The 19,296-nt window shown below is 45.8% G+C and overlaps 1 protein-coding gene across 1 annotated transcript in view; it reads left to right on the top strand.

The window, feature by feature from the left end:
* The window catches only part of LOC126260951 (juvenile hormone acid O-methyltransferase-like), a 105,706-nt gene extending 89,226 nt beyond the window's left edge, over positions 1-16,480 (top strand). The window contains exon 5 of the mRNA XM_049958462.1: positions 15,349-16,480. Coding sequence (XP_049814419.1) covers positions 15,349-15,530 — 182 coding nt within the window. The 3' untranslated portion in view covers positions 15,531-16,480. The remainder of the gene's footprint in view (positions 1-15,348) is intronic.
* The last annotated feature ends 2,816 nt before the right edge of the window (positions 16,481-19,296 follow it).

The following is a 19,296-nucleotide window of genomic DNA, read 5'->3' as shown; positions in this document are numbered from 1 at the left end:
CGGATTCGCGACCCCGGGATTGCTGAGATAGGGAATGGTAAGCGCCACCAGCCACTGTCTCCGTAATCTCTGGACATGTGTCATTGGAATTTTGTGTGTGACAAGGAATAGATTTTCGCTTGACTGCCCGGATTGTGGGGATGGTAAATACAAAAAAGCCCTCAATCTCGAGGTATGCACGGAACCAATAAGGTCCATCGCTGATGCGGTGGAACAATCATTGGTGGGGAACTTGGCGCACCTCAGTTTATACGGCTTACTCTGGCACACGGGGCTAAGTTTTATTTCCCTAACTGCTTGTGATACCGAAATGATACCTTCAAAGTTTTCTCCTCCGCCCAGCTGAAAGGATGGGTCGCTGGTAGACAAGTGCCCTATAAAATAAGAGGAATCACGTAGCTAGTCCTCCAGACTCAGAGGTTTCACAGAATTTGTCCATGAATAGTAATAAAACAACTGCTGCGGGTAAGAATGTGTTTTTGATTGTTATAAACGGAATGAGGGCAGTTTTAAGGTTTCGCCTTTTTCTATTCATAAACGTTTGGTCTAGGGCTAGCGTCTTAGATTCATAATCTAAACGTCTTCGGTCCCGGGTTCGATCCCTGCCACTGCCTAAATTTTGTTAAATAATCAGCATTGGCGGCCGAAGATTTCTGGCATAAGAAGTCAGCCTCATTCTGTCAACGGCCTTGTCAGAGAGGGCGGAGGAGCGGATATTCAGGACACTCTCTTGTCCTAGGGGTGGAAATTGCCCGTAAAGGCGGAAGAATCAGCAATGATCAACGACATGAGGATGCAGAAGGCAATGGAAACCACTGCATTAAAGACACGTAACGTGTATCCACAGGACATGTGGCCTGTATTTGAAGAAGTGACATGATGATCTCTCCATTGGCAAAAGATTCCGGAATAGTCCCCCATTCGGATCTCCGGGAGGGGACTGCCAAGGGGGAGGTTACCATGAGAAAAAAGATTGAATAATCTATGAAAGGATAACGTTCTACGAGTCGGGGCGTGAAATGTCAGAAGCTTGAACGTGGTAGGGAAACTAGAAAATCTGAAAAGGGAAATGCAAAGGCTCAATCTAGATATAGTAGGGGTCAGTGAAGTGAAGTGGAAGGAAGACAAGGATTTCTGGTCAGATGAGTATCGGGTAATATCAACAGCAGCAGAAAATGGTATAACAGGTGTAGGATTCGTTATGAATAGGAAGGTAGGGCAGAGGGTGTGTTACTGTGAACAGTTCAGTGACCGGGTTGTTCTAGTCAGAATCGACAGCAGACCAACACCGACAACGATAGTTCAGGTATACATGCCTACGTCGCAAGCTGAAGATGAACAGATAGAGAAAGTGTATGAGGATATTGAAAGGGTAATGCAGTATGTAAAGGGGGACGAAAATCTAATAGTCATGGGCGACTGGAATGCAGTTGTAGGGGAAGGAGTAGAAGAAAAGGTTACAGGTGAATATGGGCTTGGGACAAGGAATGAAAGAGGAGAAAGACTAATTGAGTTCTGTAACAAGTTTCAGCTAGTAATAGCGAATACCCTGTTCAAGAATCACAAGAGGAAGAGGTATACTTGGAAAAGGCCTGGAGATACGGGAAGATTTCAATTAGATTACATCATGGTCAGACAGAGATTCCGAAATCAGATACTGGATTGTAAGGTGTACCCAGGAGCAGATACAGACTCAGATCACAATATAGTAGTGATGAAGAGTAGGCTGAAGTTCGACATTAGTCAGGAAGAATCAATACGCAAAGAAGTGGGATACGGAAGTACTAAGGAATGACGAGATACGTTTGAAGTTCTCTAACGCTATAGATACAGCAATAAGGAATGGCGCAGTAGGCAGTACAGTTGAAGAGGAATGGATATCGCTAAAAAGGGCCATCACAGAAGTTGGGAAGGAAACCATAGGTACAAAGAAGGTAGCTGCGAAGAAACCATGGGTAACAGAAGAAATACTTCAGTTGATTGATGAAAGGAGGAAGTACAAACATGTTCCGGGAAAATCAGGAATACAGAAATAAAAGTCGCTGAGGAATGAAATAAATAGGAAGTGCAGGGAAGCTAAGACGAAATGGCTGCAGGAAAAATGTGAAGACATCGAAAAAGATAAGATTGTCGGAAGGACAGACCCAGCATACAGGAAAGTCAAAACAACCTTTGGTGACATTAAAAGCAACGGTGGTAACATTAAGAGCGCAACGGTAATTCCACTGTTAAATGCAGAGGAGAGAGCAGATAGGTGGAAAGAATACATTGAAAGCCTCTATGAGGGTGAAGATTTGTCTGATGTGATAGAAGAAGAAACAGGAGTCGATTTAGAAGAGATAGGGGATCCAGTATTAGAATCGGAATGTAAAAGAGCTTTGGAAGGCTTACGGTCAAATAAGGCAGAAGGGATAGATAACATTCCATCAGAATTTCTAAAATCATTGGGGGAAGTGGCAACAAAACGACTATTCACGTTGGTGTGTAGAATATATGAGTCTGGCGATATACCATCTGACTTTCGGAAAAGCATCATCCACACAATTCCGAAGACGGCAAGAGCTGACAAGTGCGAGAATTATCGCACAATCAGCTTAACAGCTCATGCATCGAAGCTGCTTACAAGAATAATATACAGAAGAATGGAAAAGAAAATTGAGAATGCGCTAGGTGACGATCAGTTTGGCTTTAGGAAAAGTAAAGGGACGAGAAAGGCAATTCTGACGTTACGGCTAATAATGGAAGCAAGGCTAAAGAAAAATCAAGACACGTTCATAGGATTTGTCGACCTGGAAAAAGCGTTCGACAATATAAAATGGTGCAAGCTGTTCGAGATTCTGAAAAAAGTAGGGGTAAGCTATAGGGAGAGACGGGCCGTATACAATATGTACAACAACCAAGAGGGAATAATAAGAGTAGACGATCAAGAACGAAGTGCTCGTATTAAGAAGGGTGTAAGACAAGGCTGTAGCCTTTCGCCCCTACTCTTCAATCTGTACATCGAGGAAGCAATGATGGAAATAAAAGAAAGGTTCAGGAGTGGAATTAAAACACAAGGTGAAAGGATATCAATGATACGATTCGCTGATGACATTGCTATCCTGAGTGAAAGTGAAGAAGAATTAAATGATCTGCTGAACGGAATGAACAGTCTAATGAGTACACAATATGGTTTGAGAGTAAATCGGAGAAAGACGAAGGTAATGAGAAGTAGCAGAAATGAGAACAGCGAGAAGCTTAACATCAGGATTGATGGTCACGAAGTCAATGAAGTTAAGCAATTGTGCTACCTAGGCAGTAAAATAACAAATGACGGACGGAGCAAGGACGACATCAAAAGCAGACTCGCTATGGCAAAAAAGGCATTTCTGACCAAGAGAAGTCTACTAATATCAAATACCGGCCTTAATTTGAGGAAGAAATTTCTGAGGATGTACGTCTGGAGTACAGCATTGTATGGTAGTGAAACATGGACTGCGGGAAAACCGGAACAGAAGAGAATCGAAGCATTTGAGATGTGGTGCTATAGACGAATGTTGAAAATAGGTGGACTGATAAGGTAAGGAATGAGGAGGTTCTACGCAGAATCGGAGAGGAAGGAATTTGTGGAAAACACTGATAAGGAGAAGGGACAGGATGATAGGACATCTGCTAAGACATGAGGGAATGACTTCCATGGTACTAGAGGGAGCTGTAGAGGGAAAAAACTGTAGAGGAAGACAGAGATCGGAATACGTCAAGCAAATAATTGAGGACGTAGGTTGCAAGTGCTACTCTGAGATGAAGAGGTTAGCACAGGAAAGGAATTCGTAGCGGGCCGCATCAAACCAGTCAGTAGACTGATGACAAAAAAAAAAAAAACCTTTGGAGGTCTTCACAGGTACGCTGAAATCCATCAATTGTGTAACGGCACACTGTTCGCTGAAACTGCTAGTTCTCAATAAGCAACAATCTCTGGAAAGCTAAATGCCTTGGAGAAGGTACCATAGAACCGGAACCCCACAACCCATTGACCTGCAGCAACAGTGTTGTCGTGTAGGGATCTGGTAGACCCCCCAAGGAGGAAAGGAGAGGATTCAAGGAGGGATCGTTGATGTGCAAAGTATATTGGAAGGGGCAGATAGGGATCTAATAAAATCTGACTCCATCATTGTCTTCAATAGCATGAAACTCCCAGAGCATCTCAAGTCTTGTTTCCTTCGCCTAATTGTGTAGCTGTATGTCCGCACCCCAATGTGTTGTTTTAAATGACAGCGCTTTGAGCACACCACCTTCTGAAGTAAGGGTGGAGCCAGTTGTGGCAAATCTGGTACTGCCGCCCACGGAGGAGTTGATAGCTCCTCGCCTCCGAAGTGTGTTAACTGCTCTGCGGATCACCCAGTCTGGAGTAGGAATTGCAGGGTCTTCCTTGAAGAAAGAAAGATACAGGAAATTAAAAAATTGAAGCACATATCATATGGTGAAGCCAAGATGATTTAAAAAGCCTGCAGCCTCCCACACTCAATACATATTTTGCTTCAGCCATTAAGAAGCCTATTTCGACAGCCATAGCTTCTTTGAAAATGGGGTTCGCTAGTGTTAGCACGAGCACCTGCGTTCCTGCGTTTGTCTGTGTACCGCAATTGTCTCAGTGCCCATATCCTCCTCCCCCCATCCTTAAAGACCATCAAAGAAAGCGACTGTTGCCACCGATGCCGTGCTCTCAGTACCTCCAAAGTCAGTCTTGTAAGAAATCCAGAACTGACTCTGCTGCTCCTGCTACTTGGAGACAATTTTCTCGTGCAACTCTGTCAATAGGGCTTTCGTAGCCATTTACCCATGTTCACACAATCCTCCCTGTGTAAGAGATTTGTTAGGTTTCGAGTTGGTGACGTGGTGTCGGATTGTTTTGAGCAGCGGAGTGGTGTTCCCGAGGGCAGTGTTCTAAGTGTTACCCTGTTTGCCATGGTTATAAACAGTATCACGTCTACGGTAAGGAGTCCTGAACAGTGCTCCTTACTGGTGGATGATTTTTGCTGTTTTACTGTTCCTCCTCCAGTGTTGTAACAGCGACTTTTCAGTGTCGTCTTAAAGTGCGGAGGACAGAGGACTGGGCTGCAACAACGGGTTTTCTATTTTCTGCTAAGTGTGTGTGCGTTTGTGCGCTTACATTTTAATCGTTCTTATCGTATTTTTAATTTGCTTGACTTGCGTATGAGGGGCACTGAATATCAAGTGCCTTAGCTAGAGGTCTTGCGACCTCATCGCTGTCAGAACAAATAAGAATATTTTTTTATTAAATGAACGAGTCCTTTCTAACACTGCTGTGGTCACATTCTCAGACATTACTACGAAACGTCCATTGTTCTGTGATTCACTTTACTATAATAATCTCTGTTCTCTCAGACCTCTGAGCCCGAGCGACTAGACAAGCGTATCATGCAACATGAGCTCTCTGGTATAGCTGACTTACATCCTCGGCCACAGTAACTTTTCAGCTGTCCTCTTCACCTCGTACGTGTTAGATACATCTAATATTTTTTTGAATCCGTGATGCGTTCCTCACTTCAGTCATATTTTTAGCTTGGACAGGTACCTCAGTGGATTTTTTGCTATTATGATCGTTGTATGTCGAGGACCCTGGAACGGTTTGACATCACGGCCAGTAACTGATATTGCACCTATGACGTCTCAGTGTCTTGCTGCTTCCTCTGTGTTGCATGATTCAAAGCCAGGAAACTATAACTGCACCATACTGTTGCGACACTTGGTCATTGTTCTTCCTTATCAGCATTGCCATTGTTTACATCTACGTCATTAGAACTAACAGTGTTCGCCACATATTGGCCCATTGGTCACCATACTACAACATTATAGGTTCTTTGTCTCTTACCGATTATTATATTTCTTAGGCGGAACGTTGTCTACAGCATTCACTCTACTTTATGTAGACCTGTCATATGCACTTGTAAACAGAGATGTTGGAATGTAGTAGCCTGTACATCTACCCATGCTTGTATTTGCCTGTTGTTTACGATGACCTAAATTCTCTTGCAATGAGTTTTCGTTTACTGCCTGGCGCTAATGTCTTCAGTGTCGGTGTACCCACTATGCTATATCGTTAGATTCGGCGAACGGTGCTGCGTTCCCAGGTAGATTACATTTGGTACACACAATCGGTGTCGCAGGTTTCTCCCTCTGAACCCCGCCCCCTCCCACAGGCACCATAACTTAGTCTATCCCTGACGTAACTGGAACAAAACGACAGGAAGAGGATGAAGGCAAGAATACAAGGACACTCAGTCATATAAGCCACGCTCTTACTGCTATGTGCATTTGTTGTTGTTACACACTTAGAACCACAATCGAAGCCCTCCATTGCTCAACCACTTCAATCTCCAACAGAGTTCCTGGCACCAAGTGTAAATGGTGTTCGGGAGAGTGGAGTAGGTGAGTTTTTGTGTAATGGAAGTGAAAGCCTAGACGATGAAGCAGCCAAATGTTGTCGAAGTCCTTTACTGTTAATCATAGAGATATAGTGCAGCATGCCTGCATTAACACTTTCCCACTGGTGCTGAGAGTATTTTTTGCTGTTTTGTGGCGGCGCTCACTCATGCTATCTTTCATCTGGAGACGCTGCTTTCCTGTTTATCACCGCGGAGCGGCGGTCGTATTCAAATGCTCTAGTCCACTATTTTGGTATATTGACCTTTTATTTTGAAAGTGGCGTAAGCCCATGTTTTGAAAAAGGGGCACACATTTGTATTCACAGCGGTCCGTTGCGCCCGAGTGACAGGTAATGCGACATACGTTAGTGTATTGTTCACATATTAGGTGGAATCGAGTACGATCCTCCGGCGGTACACGCCGCCCAGTGGGAGGATCAGCATCCTATGTGAGCCACCAGTGGTACACACCAGCGTGAACGTGATAGGTAGACAACGGCAACGGACGTCGAACTCTGCAGCCGGGCGAGCCAGTGTGGATGCTCCACTGTAAGCGCTTCTTAAAGAGGCATCCCCGTAGCGAACGGCCTTGCTTACCATTGCATTTCAAACGGCCTGCTGTGGTTGTATCAGGATGGCGTGGTAACGTCCCAATTTGGGTGGCCAGAGTGAAGTCACAGTAGGCAGTGACGAAGCCTGGACCAATGTGTGGGACCCCAGGGGTGCAATAACTGAAAGTGCGTGGGGTATTCAGGGATGGTTCAAATGGCTCTGACCACTATGGGACTTAACATCTGAGGTCATCAGTGCCCTAGAACTAAGAACTACTTAAACCTAACCAACCTAAGGACATCACACACATCCATGCTCGAGACAGGATTCAAACCTGCGACCGTAGCAGTCGCACGGTTCCGGACTGAAGCGCCTAGAACCGCTCGGCCACCGCGGCCGGCTATACAGGGTGACACACCTAAATCTTTTACTGCAGATATTGCGCAAACGGGAAGTGCTACTGATACGCAGTTTTCACAGAATGGATTGGTAATCATGGGCCAATCAAAAGATTGTAGTAATAGTTATGAAGTGTATTTTTGTGCATACATAAGATTTCAAAATCGAAACAGCGTATTGACATAAAAACTAAAAGTAGTGTAAATTAGAACGTCTGTCGTGCTTGTTGCAGGATTCTAATGCAAATCGTTTACGAGGTATGTTATTGAAACGTCCCCTTAGAAAAATTAATGAATTACTGTGCTGATAAACTTCTTACATTATTTGAGTTTCACACAGCTGAGCAGAACTGAACGTACTCAGACATTTCGCTCTTTACCTATTCTGATCAACACTAAACTGACACACACTATTTTTAGCGCACCGCAATCTGGCTTTCAATGATCCCTACAAAAGAATGGCCCTGACTAACATTAACCTATACCTTTCACAAATCACTTACCTCACAGAAATCTTCGTTACACGATCTACTGCAATACAGCTAGCGCCACTACTGCCAGCTAAACAAAAGATTCATACTACTGAAGGCACTAACTACTGATAGGCATAGTTAGCAAATGAAACATTTTGATAGAGAACAAACAATGTATTTACCTTAATAGTGTTCAAAAGTCATTATATATTATAGCAGTTCATGGCATCCAGTCTTACAAATTTACTGTCTCTGATGGACACACGCCCAGATCATCCGCTCTCAAAACTCCGCGCTATTAACAGCCAACTGCCCAACACTACAATAGCGAATTCCAACAATGCAAACCAACAACAGCCTTCACACAGCACAGTCAGTGATTTTCATATACTGCTACGTGGCGTTACCAACATAAAAACCTAAACAGCCTACTTACACTATTTTGAACAGTTTCTGCACCGACACTGGCTTGTGCCGTTCAAACAGCAACTTAGTGTGCTTGTGTGTTCCTTCAATGCATTGCGACTTGCTAATGAGTGTGACAATCCAAGCAGTAGGTCATGAGTAGACGATGGGATTTACCAGTGCAGAAAGGTCACCATGTTCATCGTGTACGGAGAGTGCAGGAAAAATGTAGTTCGTCCTTGTACGGTATGTGTGTCAAGATATCCCAATAGACGTGAACCATCTCGGCAGTTACTTAGTTACCTCTTCAACCAGTTACGTGAAAGTGATAGTGCAACACCTAGACAACCAAACAGAAGGAAACAAGTGATGACAGAAGAGGGGAAAATTTACATCCCTGCTGCTGTTGCAGTTGATACGCGTGTTAGCTCCCGCGCAATCGCACAAGTCAGGCAAGTGTCATACGCATTCTCCATCGACATCCATTCCACCTCTGCCACTTCCCTCTCTATAGAGAGCTGCATGGAGACGATTATGAGAATCGTATTAACTTCTGTACATGTGTATTAAGACAGAATATTCCAGAACAATCATGTATCTCGTTCAGTGATGAAGCCATGTCCAGGTGAACCGGCGAAAAAATGCACTATTGGTCTGCTGAGAATCCCCGTTGGCATCGTCGGGTGGAACGTCAGAGTCCATTGAGTGTACACATGTGGTGTGGAATTGTGAACCATCAATTCATAGGCACTTTGTTAGCAGAACGCGCACAAGTATTACAGCCTCCTAACATTCTTCCACAGACCCTAAAAGACGTTCCCCTCCAGACTAGGAGGAAGCTGTTGTACCAAAACGACGGCTGTCCAGCCCTTTGTGCACAAAATACTACAGTATATATTCACGAATTGTTTCATAATCGATGTATTCAGCAGGGAACCCGTAGCGTGACTGGCCTGTGGGGAAAGCTGAAAGACGCTCTCTCCCCTGTGGGTCTGTGGGCTAGAACAGGCCCGAGGTATCCCTACCTGTTGTAAGTGGCGACTAAAAAGTGTCTCACACTTTTCGGCCCTATAAGTTCAGGTCCCATTTTGTGGTTTGACCTGCCAGTTTCCAAATTCTACAGAAGTGCGGGCCATATGGGGAAGGACGCCTTACGTGGTGTGTGTGTTATCCATAGTGCCCTTAGATTCGATCTCATGAACCTCTTGTCATGGCTTCGCATCTCCACTGGCAATTCAACTATTTGGGCGAGCACACATTCCAGGGAGGACGACGGTTCAATCCCGCGTCCGGCCATCCTGATTTAGGTTTTCCGTGATTTCCCTAAAGCGCTCCAGGCAAATGCTGGGATGGTTCCTTTGAAAGGGCACGGCCGACTTCCTTCCCAATCCTTCCCTAATCCGATGAGACTGATGACCTCGCTGTTTGGTCTCTTCCCCCAAACAACCCAACCCCAACACATTCCAGGGTATGTCATCTTCTTCCATTGTCCCCTGTCCTCTTCGCCCCCATGACAGTATTGGATTTATCTGCACCCAATATCCAGCACAGTACCAGTCCCTTGCGGTGGGGACTTCATGTACCCATTTGGCGGTAGCCCCCTGACAGCACAGGGATCGCACTGCTGATGCCTGAGCTGCAAACTCCCCATGTATACCAAGCAGTAGATGACTGTCTTCGTGAGGCATCAGAATTCCAAGCAACGGCCATCATCTTTGCTGTGACTGGGTGATGCCTGTTGGGAGAGCCCCTGATTGGAGTGGGTGGCATCAGGGCTGATGACCCACAATGAAGCGGACTGTCATCTCTTGGTGGTGACTGTACTGCGCCAGTAGTCTTTAAGAAGGGCAAGATCGAGTACAATGCTGACAGATATGACCCTAAATCGCTTCCCTCCTTCGCTACACCATGGGAGGAACGTAGGGCTACAGAAAGAGTGCGATATTCGCTTCAGTATTTAGTCTGTAGCAGAATGGACGGGGACTCCATTCTACCTATGAAGCCTCAGTTTTTTGTTAAACACCTTGAGGATAAGTTTGGAGAAGTGACAGCGCTGTCCAAGATGAGAAGCAGTGTACTCTTGATTCAGACAGCATCCCAGCCCAATCCTAAGCGTTACTCGTTTGTGACCAGCTTGGTGATTTTCCGTTTCCGTCACTGCACAAAAGTCACAACATGGTCCAGGGGATTATTTTCCATTGCGACCTCTCCTTGCATTCTGAAGGCGAGTTCTGCGCCAATCGAGAACGGCAGGGTGTTCATTTCGTCTTGCACATTTACAGGGGGCCCAAAGACAACAGGGTTGCTGCTGGTGCCTTCATCTTGGATCTTGAGGGTGATTCATTGCCCGGAAAGGTCAAGGTGATGGTTTACCGCTGTGACAAACTATACGTTCCTCCCCTATGCACTGCTTTAACGGCTGGAAATTAGGGCTCATGTCTTCCTGCTGCACTTCCAGCGCCACATGTCGAGACTGCAGACATCCACTGCATCCAGATACTGAATGTGCGCCTCCTTCCAATTGTATCAACTGTGGAGAGCAGCACTCCCCCTGTTCGCCAGATTGCCCATTACTCCAAAATGAGCGGAAAATCGAGTACAAGACCCTGGACCAGATGACTTATCAATAGGCAAAACGTAAATTTTAATGGTTACACCCTGTTCGGTTGATGTCCACATATGCTGTAGCTACATCACCATTGCCATCACAAGTACCAGTCATACAACACTCTGGGCCACGAACTGTGGGTCCTCCAGGCCTCCAGAATACATCTGCCCCCTTGCTGGTAGGGGGAAAATCTTCCATTGCTCCCAGTGTACCTACTTCGGGAGCAAGGCCCCTCAAACGCAGGGGACATTGGTCCCCTCCCCCAGCCGGAGAAGCAACAGACTCCTCTGGGTCCTGACACGTGGAATGGGTCCCTTGTGACCCCCTCCCCCAATGTGATAGCGAACATTCGCTAGTGGCTAAAGAAGCCAAACGCTGCTGGACGAAGAGCTTCATGGCCTTCCTCTGTGTCTAAGGTACTTCAGAGAAGTCCTACCAGTAAGACCCTAAAGAGAAGCAAGAGGGAAATCAAAGAAGTATGCTAAGAAAAAGGACCCTCTGATGGTCCGAACACCATCACTCCCTATCAATTCTGCACTTGAGATTTTCACTCTGCAGCGGAGTGTGCGCTGATATGAAACTTCCTGGCAGATTAAAACTGTGTGCCCGACCGAGACTCGAACTCGGGACCTTTGCGGGCAAGTGCTCTAGTCTCGGTCGGGCACACAGTTTTAATCTGCCAGGAAGTTTCAGTTCTGCACTTGTGGATGAGGTGGAGATCTCAGTGTCCCCTGAGGACCTGGATCTCACTGATGCCTCATCCACAAAGGGAATGATACAAATACTCAGTCGGTGCAGCAGGCGACCCTGAAGTGTAACCCACCTTCTTGCAGCTACAGGAGATGTTGCAAGAACCGTAGCGAATATAATAGTGTGTCATGTGGAGTTTACATTTGTCCTGAACTCGGTATTTAGTGAATCTGTGCCCCCTTCAAACTTCCTTGAAGCTGCGGCTGTAAGGATAAGGACGACAGAGGAAATAACTGTCTGCAACGTATATCTCCGGATGGTGCGGTACCCCTGAACGTATTGGCTGAAATGATTAATCAATTTTAACGCCCATAACCCTACGTGGGGTAGTGCCATGCTTACTGGCCATGGCAGCGACGTCGAAAATTTGCTGTCCCAACTCGACCTCTGCCTCTTAAATACTGGGGCTGCCACACATTTCAGTGTGGCACATGTTAGTTACTCGGACATAGCTTTATCAATTTGCAGCCCAGGACTTCTCCCATCTATCCACTGGAGAGCACATGACGACCTGTGTGGTAGTGACCACATCCCCATCGTCCTGTCACTCCCCCAATGTCATACCCAGGGACACCTACCCAGATGGGCTTCAAACAAGGCAGACAGGGTAGCCTTCACCTCTACCGTCACCGTTGAGTCTCCCCTACGTGGTGCCATCGATGTTGATCGAACATGTCACACCAACGATAATTTCTGCGGCGGAAAACGCGATCCCTCGCTGTCTATGGTGCCCCCGGCGAAAGACAGCCCTTGGTGGTCGCCGGAAGTCGCTATGGCAATTTAAGAGCGGCACCCTTCCCTAGAGCACCTAATAGCCTTTAAGCGGCTCCGCGTTCGCGTTCGACAGCGTATAAAAAGACGGATCAGGCGTGTTGGAAGAAGTATGTCTCGACCATTGTGTACCTTCCCAAGTCTAGACGAAGATCAGACATGTTTGTGGGTACCAAAACCAGATACGTGTTACTGGCATTAACGTCAATGGCGTGTTATCAACCGACGCAAACACAATTGCCGAGCTCTTTGCTGAGCACTACGCTCGAGCCTCCGCTTCAGAGAATTATCCCCCAGCATTTCGCACACTCAAACAGCGGGTGGAAAGGAAAGCATTCTCGTTCACTGAACGTCACAATGAACCCTATAATGGTCCATTTACAGAGGGGGAGCTCTTCAGCGTCGTTGCACATTGCCCCGACACAGCTACTGGGGCAGATCGGATCCACAGCCAGATGATCAAACATCTCTCGTCTGACAACAAGCGATATCTCCTCGTCATCTTCTACTGGATCTGGTGCGATGGCGTCTTTCCATCACAATGGCGGGAGAGGACCATCACTGTGGTGCTAAAACTCGGTAACAATCTGCTTGATGTGGATAGCTATCGGCCTATCAGCTTCACCAACGTTGTCTGTAAGCTGCTGGAACGTATGGTGTGTTGGCGGTTGGGCTGGGTCCTGGGGTCACGTGGCCTACTGGCTCCATGCTAGGGCAGTTCCTCGGCAGGGTCGCTCTATCACTGATAATCTTGTCTCCCTCGAGTCTGATATCCGAACAGCGTTTTCCAGACGCCAACACCTGGTTGCCGTCTTTTTTGGTTTAAGTAAAGCATACGACACGACCTAGCAACATGATATCCTTGCCATATTGTATGAGTGGAGTCGCCGAGGCCATGCTCCCGGGTTTTATCCAAAACGTCATGTCGCTCCATACTTTCCGGGTCGAAGTTGGTGCCTCCCATAGTTCCATCGATGTCCAGGAGGCTCTGTATTGAGGGTATCTATTTTTAGTGGCCATTAACAGTGCAGCAGCAGCTGTCGGGCCCTCCGTCTCACCTTATGTTTGCAGACAACTTCTGCATTTCGTACTGCTGCTCCATTACTGGTGTTGCTGAGCCATCCACAAGCAGTAGTCATGGGCTGTAGAGCATGGCTTCCAGTTTTCCGCAATGAAGACGGGTCTCATGTATATCCGTCAGCGTCGTACTGTTCATCCGGAACCAGCACTTTACCTTAATGAGGATCCACTAACCGCAATGGAGACATCGATTCTTAGGTCTGATTTTCGACGCTCGTTTGACTTGGCTTCCTCATCTTCGTCAGCTTAAACGGAAGTGTTGGCAGCACCTCAACGCCCTTCGCTGCTTGAGCAACACCAACTGGCGTGCAGCTCGCTCCACGCTGCTGCAGCACTGCAGAGTCCTTGTTCATTCCCGCCTTGACTATGGGATTGTGCTTTATGGTTCGGCGGCGCCCTCAGCATTGCGTCTGCTCGACCCATTGCACCGATGCGGAGTTCGACTAGCGACAGCTTTTAGGACGAGTCCTGGTGGAGGCTGGAGTCCCTGCATTGAAGATCAGACGTGCACAACTACTCGCCAGTTACGTTGCACACATTAATAGCGCTCCTGGACATAATAATTGCCGTCTTCTTTTCCCAACCACGGCGGTTCACCTCCTGCATAGGTGGCCCAGGTCAGGGCTAAGGACTGAGGTTCGCGTGCGATCGCTTCTGCCTGGAGTCCTTCCCTTGATCACCTTTCCTCGAGGTCCATTCCGTACACGTCCGTGTAGACGTAGGCTGAAGCCCTAAGGACTCTGTTAACTCTTCGGCTTTCTGGTGTCACTTCGTCTTGATTCTTGAAGTGTTCCGGGGCTCTGAAGTGGTTTACACCGACGGCTCTATAGCTGATGGTGTGGTTTTCTTGTCCTGTTTTGACCACTGTAGTATTTGTTGTCCTTCTTTCTTCTGGTTCTTCCTTTCTCCTGTTACGTCGTCTTTGTTTTCTTCTTTCCCTTAGGTAATTGTTCTACTGGGAACAAGGGACCGATGACCTTGGTTTGGTCTCTTCCCCCTCCCCCATTAAACCAACCAACCAACCCCGTGATCCAGGGGCGGCAACGCTAGTTACTACACCACGAGCTCCGGACGAAAGTGTGGGGTCATCCACACGAGTAATCCGCTAAACTTCAGTTACATGATAAATCAGTCAAATCTAAAGGCTGTAAATTCAACTAAATACCTAGGAATTACAATTACGAACAAATGAAATTGGAAAGAAGACACACAAAATGTTGTGGGGTAGGCAAACCAAAGACTAGTCTTAATTGTCAGGACACTTAGAAGACGCAACAGATCTACTGAAGATACTGCCTGTACTACACTTGTCCATCCTCTTTTGGAGTATTGCTGCACGGTGTGGGATCCTTACAGGAAAAGGTTAAGAGAGTACATCAAGGAAGTAGAAAGAGCAGGACGTTTTGTATTCTCGCGAAATAGGGAAGAGAGTGTCAGCGACATAACATTTGATTTGGGTGGACAACATTAAAACAAAAGCGTTTTTCATTGCGGAGCAATCTTCTAACGAGATTTGAATCACTAACATTCTCCTCCGAATTCGAAAGTATTTCGTTGACGCCGACCTTCAATGTGGAGAAACGATCATCATAATAAAACAAGGGAAATAAGAATTCACACGGAAAGATACAGGTGTTCGTTTTTTTTCCACGCGCTTTTAAGAGAGTGGAATAATGGAATCATTGCGAAAGTGGTTCGATGAACCCTCTGCCAGGCACATAATGTGATTCGCGGAATGACCATTTAGATGCAGATGTACATGTTACTTCTCTAAATGACAATTTCTATATTTTCCACACTTGCAAGTATATTCATGGTGAACAATTACACATTATTCACGCTGTACTTGATCCTGTCTGTAGATCGCATTGCTTTGTGTGTTGCAGACACGATAACTGCGATAAACCCGTTCGTCGGCAGGATTCCGCAGCAGCAGCTGGAGGCCTTCATACAGGACTGCGTGGCAGAGGCCTACAGTAACGGCACGATACGCGCTGACACTCTGCCGGGCGGCACCGTCTACTCCTTGCCGTACAGCGCCATGTTCGCCCACGCAGTCAAGGCCTGAGCTTGGTGGCTTCTGCAGTCGTGATCTCCGATGATTCGCAAAGATCGCATTTTACTCTATTTTCCTCGTATCGTCTGTGTGCGCAACGTTCTCGTTAAATCCATACTACTTCGCGACCACTGTCCTTCATATGTGTTTGTGGAATACCATCTCAACTCATTCTTGACAAGAATACTTCAACACTTGCCTAGCGTTATTCAAAAGCCAGTCTCTCACAAAAAACTAGTATACACGAGAGAATAGCAGAATTATACTATGATTGAAAATATGAGTTGAGGATTGGCCCAAAATTCTATTCCTCCGGCATATACTCCAGAAACAACTTTCTTGACAAACGCTCAGAATTTTTCTTCACTGCCATGAAGCAATCGTCAATGGTGGTTTAACGTTGCCTTGTCGGATCTTAGGACGGGCTCTACTGTTTTTAGTGTATCGTCGTCGTCGTCGTCGTCGTCGTGTGTGTGTGTGTGTGTGTGTGTGTGTGTGTGTGTGTGTGTGTAAGAAATACTCAAGTCATAGAGGTAATAGAGAAGAAGAATATTTTTCCCGTTTTTATTATTTGTTTCATATAAATGCCGAATGTAGGAAGGTAGTGCTCTTGAATAACAGACAAGAAATAAGCTGTGGAAACTTAAACATTGTTTACGTAAGGATAGGTGTTGTGAAAGGAACTTGGTTAAAAAGCCTGTAACGTAAATTGGTAACTTTTAATAATTAGTAACTTTTAATTACAGGCAGTATTTAAAAATGATTTTTTTATCACTAGAAACAGTAAACGATGATGCAACCTGGCAATCCATTATTTCGTGTGTACTATTTATAATGACTTTTAACTTAAAGCTACTGAAAACGTATCAGAACTTGGTCTTTCAAACTGTTTTACCCTAATATTTTCATAGCCGGTTAATTGCATGTATTTATTGTATTAACTGCTAAGTGGATACAATAAATTTCTCTTCAGACGATTTCTGAAATAATTTTCTAATGCTGACCTAATTCCCACACTCAAGTAAGCGAAAGGGTAACTTTGTCTTAGAAATAACGTAATCATATTGTTGCCGCGTGGGATTAGCCGAGCAGTCTAAGGAGTTGTAGTCATAGACTGTGCGGCTGGTCCCGGCGGAGGTTCGAGTGCTCCCTCGGGCATGTGTGTGTGTGTGTGTGTGTTTGTCCTTAGGATAATTTACGTTAATTAGTGTGTAAGCTTAAGGACTGATGACCTTAACAGTTAAGTCCTATAAGATTTCACACACATTTGAACATTTGAATCATATTGCTCTCAAAGTAACGTCTGTTCGAAATTAACGTTTAAAACTAAAAAAAAAAAAAAAGTCGCACAAGTCACACCAGCCACACCAACGCCTCGCATTAGCCACATCCCTCTCTCTTTGTTAATTTGTATTTGGTTCGGAACACGAAGTAACAGCTTGTAGTTTACGAGAATTGCCACAGCAACAGAGGATGGACTTAGGCACGCGTTATTTTCTTTTCACGGTTGTCCTTGATTCCTCAGCTGATGCTTAACCGCATTCAGTTGCCATCAACTGCTACTGGTAGCATGAATGTTGTTTTCTTACGTTGGTCTGCTTTCTTACTCTGTACGAATTTTTTATTTTAATTTGTAAGAACCACTGCAGTCTCATATAGTGGTACCATTTTTATATCAAGTATGAGGTGAAACTTTCCACTTTAAATGTGTATGAATTCCTAAGGGACCAAACTGCTGAGGTCATCGGTCGCTAGACATACACACTACTTTAACTAACTTATGCTAAGAAACACACACACACACACACACACACACACACACACACACACACACAACCAAGGAGGACTCTAACCACCGGCGGGAGGGGTCGCGCTCTGCAATTTAAATTTCAAAGAAATATGTCTGTGTTTTGAAAAAAGATCCGATAGGGCAGGTTTAAGAGCCTCTGCTATGAAAAATAAATTTTTATTCGACGTAAGAAATGCAACGAAATTTATATGAAAGACGGTGGTGAAATAGAGTTTAAAGAGTTAGAGGAAAGATAATTCGAGACAATGTGTCGGAAAAAATCTTCCATTCATGAGAAGATTCGAAAAATAGGATATGCGTCTGAAATTACAACTAATCAACATAAACGCACGCGCGTTTGTTTGTCGGTTTTCATCTACTCGCAAACCACGGCACAGATTACAACTAAAGTTGCTGCACTTCTCCTTTACTATCAGACAACAATCCCTATGGGGTAAGAACCACCAACCTATCATACTTCAGGAGATATGACGTCATAAAAACAGACGCGTGAAAAAAAGTTGCATCGTGTATGGAATTTTCATTTGTTCTTTACTGCTACGACAGCCCTACAATCGAGTTCAGTTACAGAAATGCCTGACACCTGGCAGCACTTTCGAGAACGTTTAACTACGAAGCGCAAAAGGCTGTAGGCGAAAGCAATAACAGAGTACAGAGCGATGGAGAGGCGTTGCCACAGGCGTTTATGAAATAGCGCTGTAGATACGTGAAGCAGCTGCACCCAGCGTACAGCAACTGTACGTTTCTAATATAAAACGCCACCCGGGGACTGGGTCTTTGTGTCGTTGGGGAAGTGGCGAGAATGGACAGTGAAGAGACGGGGAATCTGTACGGGTGCTGATAACTGCGCAGTTGAGCGCCCCGCAAACCAATCATCATCATTTAATGTAAAAATTGGAAAAATGGATACTCACGCAATGCCGTGTTTGTCAGCTAGTACACTTCTGGCCATTAAAATTTCTACACCACGAAGATGGAGTGCTACAGACGCGAAATTTAACCGACAGGAAGAAGATGCTGTGATATGCAAATGATTAGGTTTTCAGAGCATTCACACAAGGTTGGCGCCGGTGGCGACACTTACAACGTGCTGACATGAGGAAAGTTTCCAGCCGATTTCTCATACACAAACAGCAGTTGACCGGCGTTGCCTAGAGAAACGTTGTTGTGATGCCTCGTGTAAGGAGGAGGAATGCGTACCATCACGTTTCCGACTTTGATAAAGGTCGGATTGTAGCCTATAGCGAATGCGGTTTACCGTATCGCGACATTGTTGCTTGCGTTGGTCGAGATCCAATGACTGTTAGCAGAATATGGAATCGGTGGGTTCAGGAGGGTAATACGGAACGCCGTGTTGGATCCCAACGGCTTCCTATCACTAGCAGTCAAGGTGACAGGCATCTTACCCGCATGGCTGTAACGCATCGTACAGCCACGTCTCGATCCCTGAGTCAACAGATGGGGACGTTTGCCAGACAACAACCATCTGCACGAATAGTTCGACGACGTTTGCAGCAGCATGGACTATCTGCTCGGAGACCATGGCTGCGGTTACCCTTGACGCTGCATCACAGGCAGAAGCTCCTGCGATGGTGTACTCAACGACGAACCTGGGTGCACGAATGGCAAAACGTCATTTTCTCGGATGAATCCAGGTTCTGTTTACAGCATCATGATGGTCGCATCCGTGTTTGGTGACATCGCGGTGAATCCACATTTTAAGCGTGTATTCGTCATCGCCATACTGGCGTATAACGCGGCGTGATGGTGTTGGGTGCCATTGGTTACACGTCTCGGGGTGGCATTGGTTACATGTCTCGGTCACCTCTTGTTCGCATTGATGGCACATTGAACAGTGGACGTTACATTTCTGATATGTTACGACCCCTGACTCTATTCTTCATTCGATCCCTGCGAAAGCTGCGTTTCAGCAGGATAATGCACGACCGCATGTTGCAGGTCCTGTAC

This window comes from Schistocerca nitens, chromosome 5, assembly GCF_023898315.1.
Source record: "Schistocerca nitens isolate TAMUIC-IGC-003100 chromosome 5, iqSchNite1.1, whole genome shotgun sequence".
NCBI classification, from domain to species: Eukaryota; Metazoa; Arthropoda; class Insecta; order Orthoptera; family Acrididae; genus Schistocerca; species Schistocerca nitens.
Note: the sequence above shows the minus strand (reverse complement) of the source record. Positions and strands in the feature narration are given on the sequence as shown.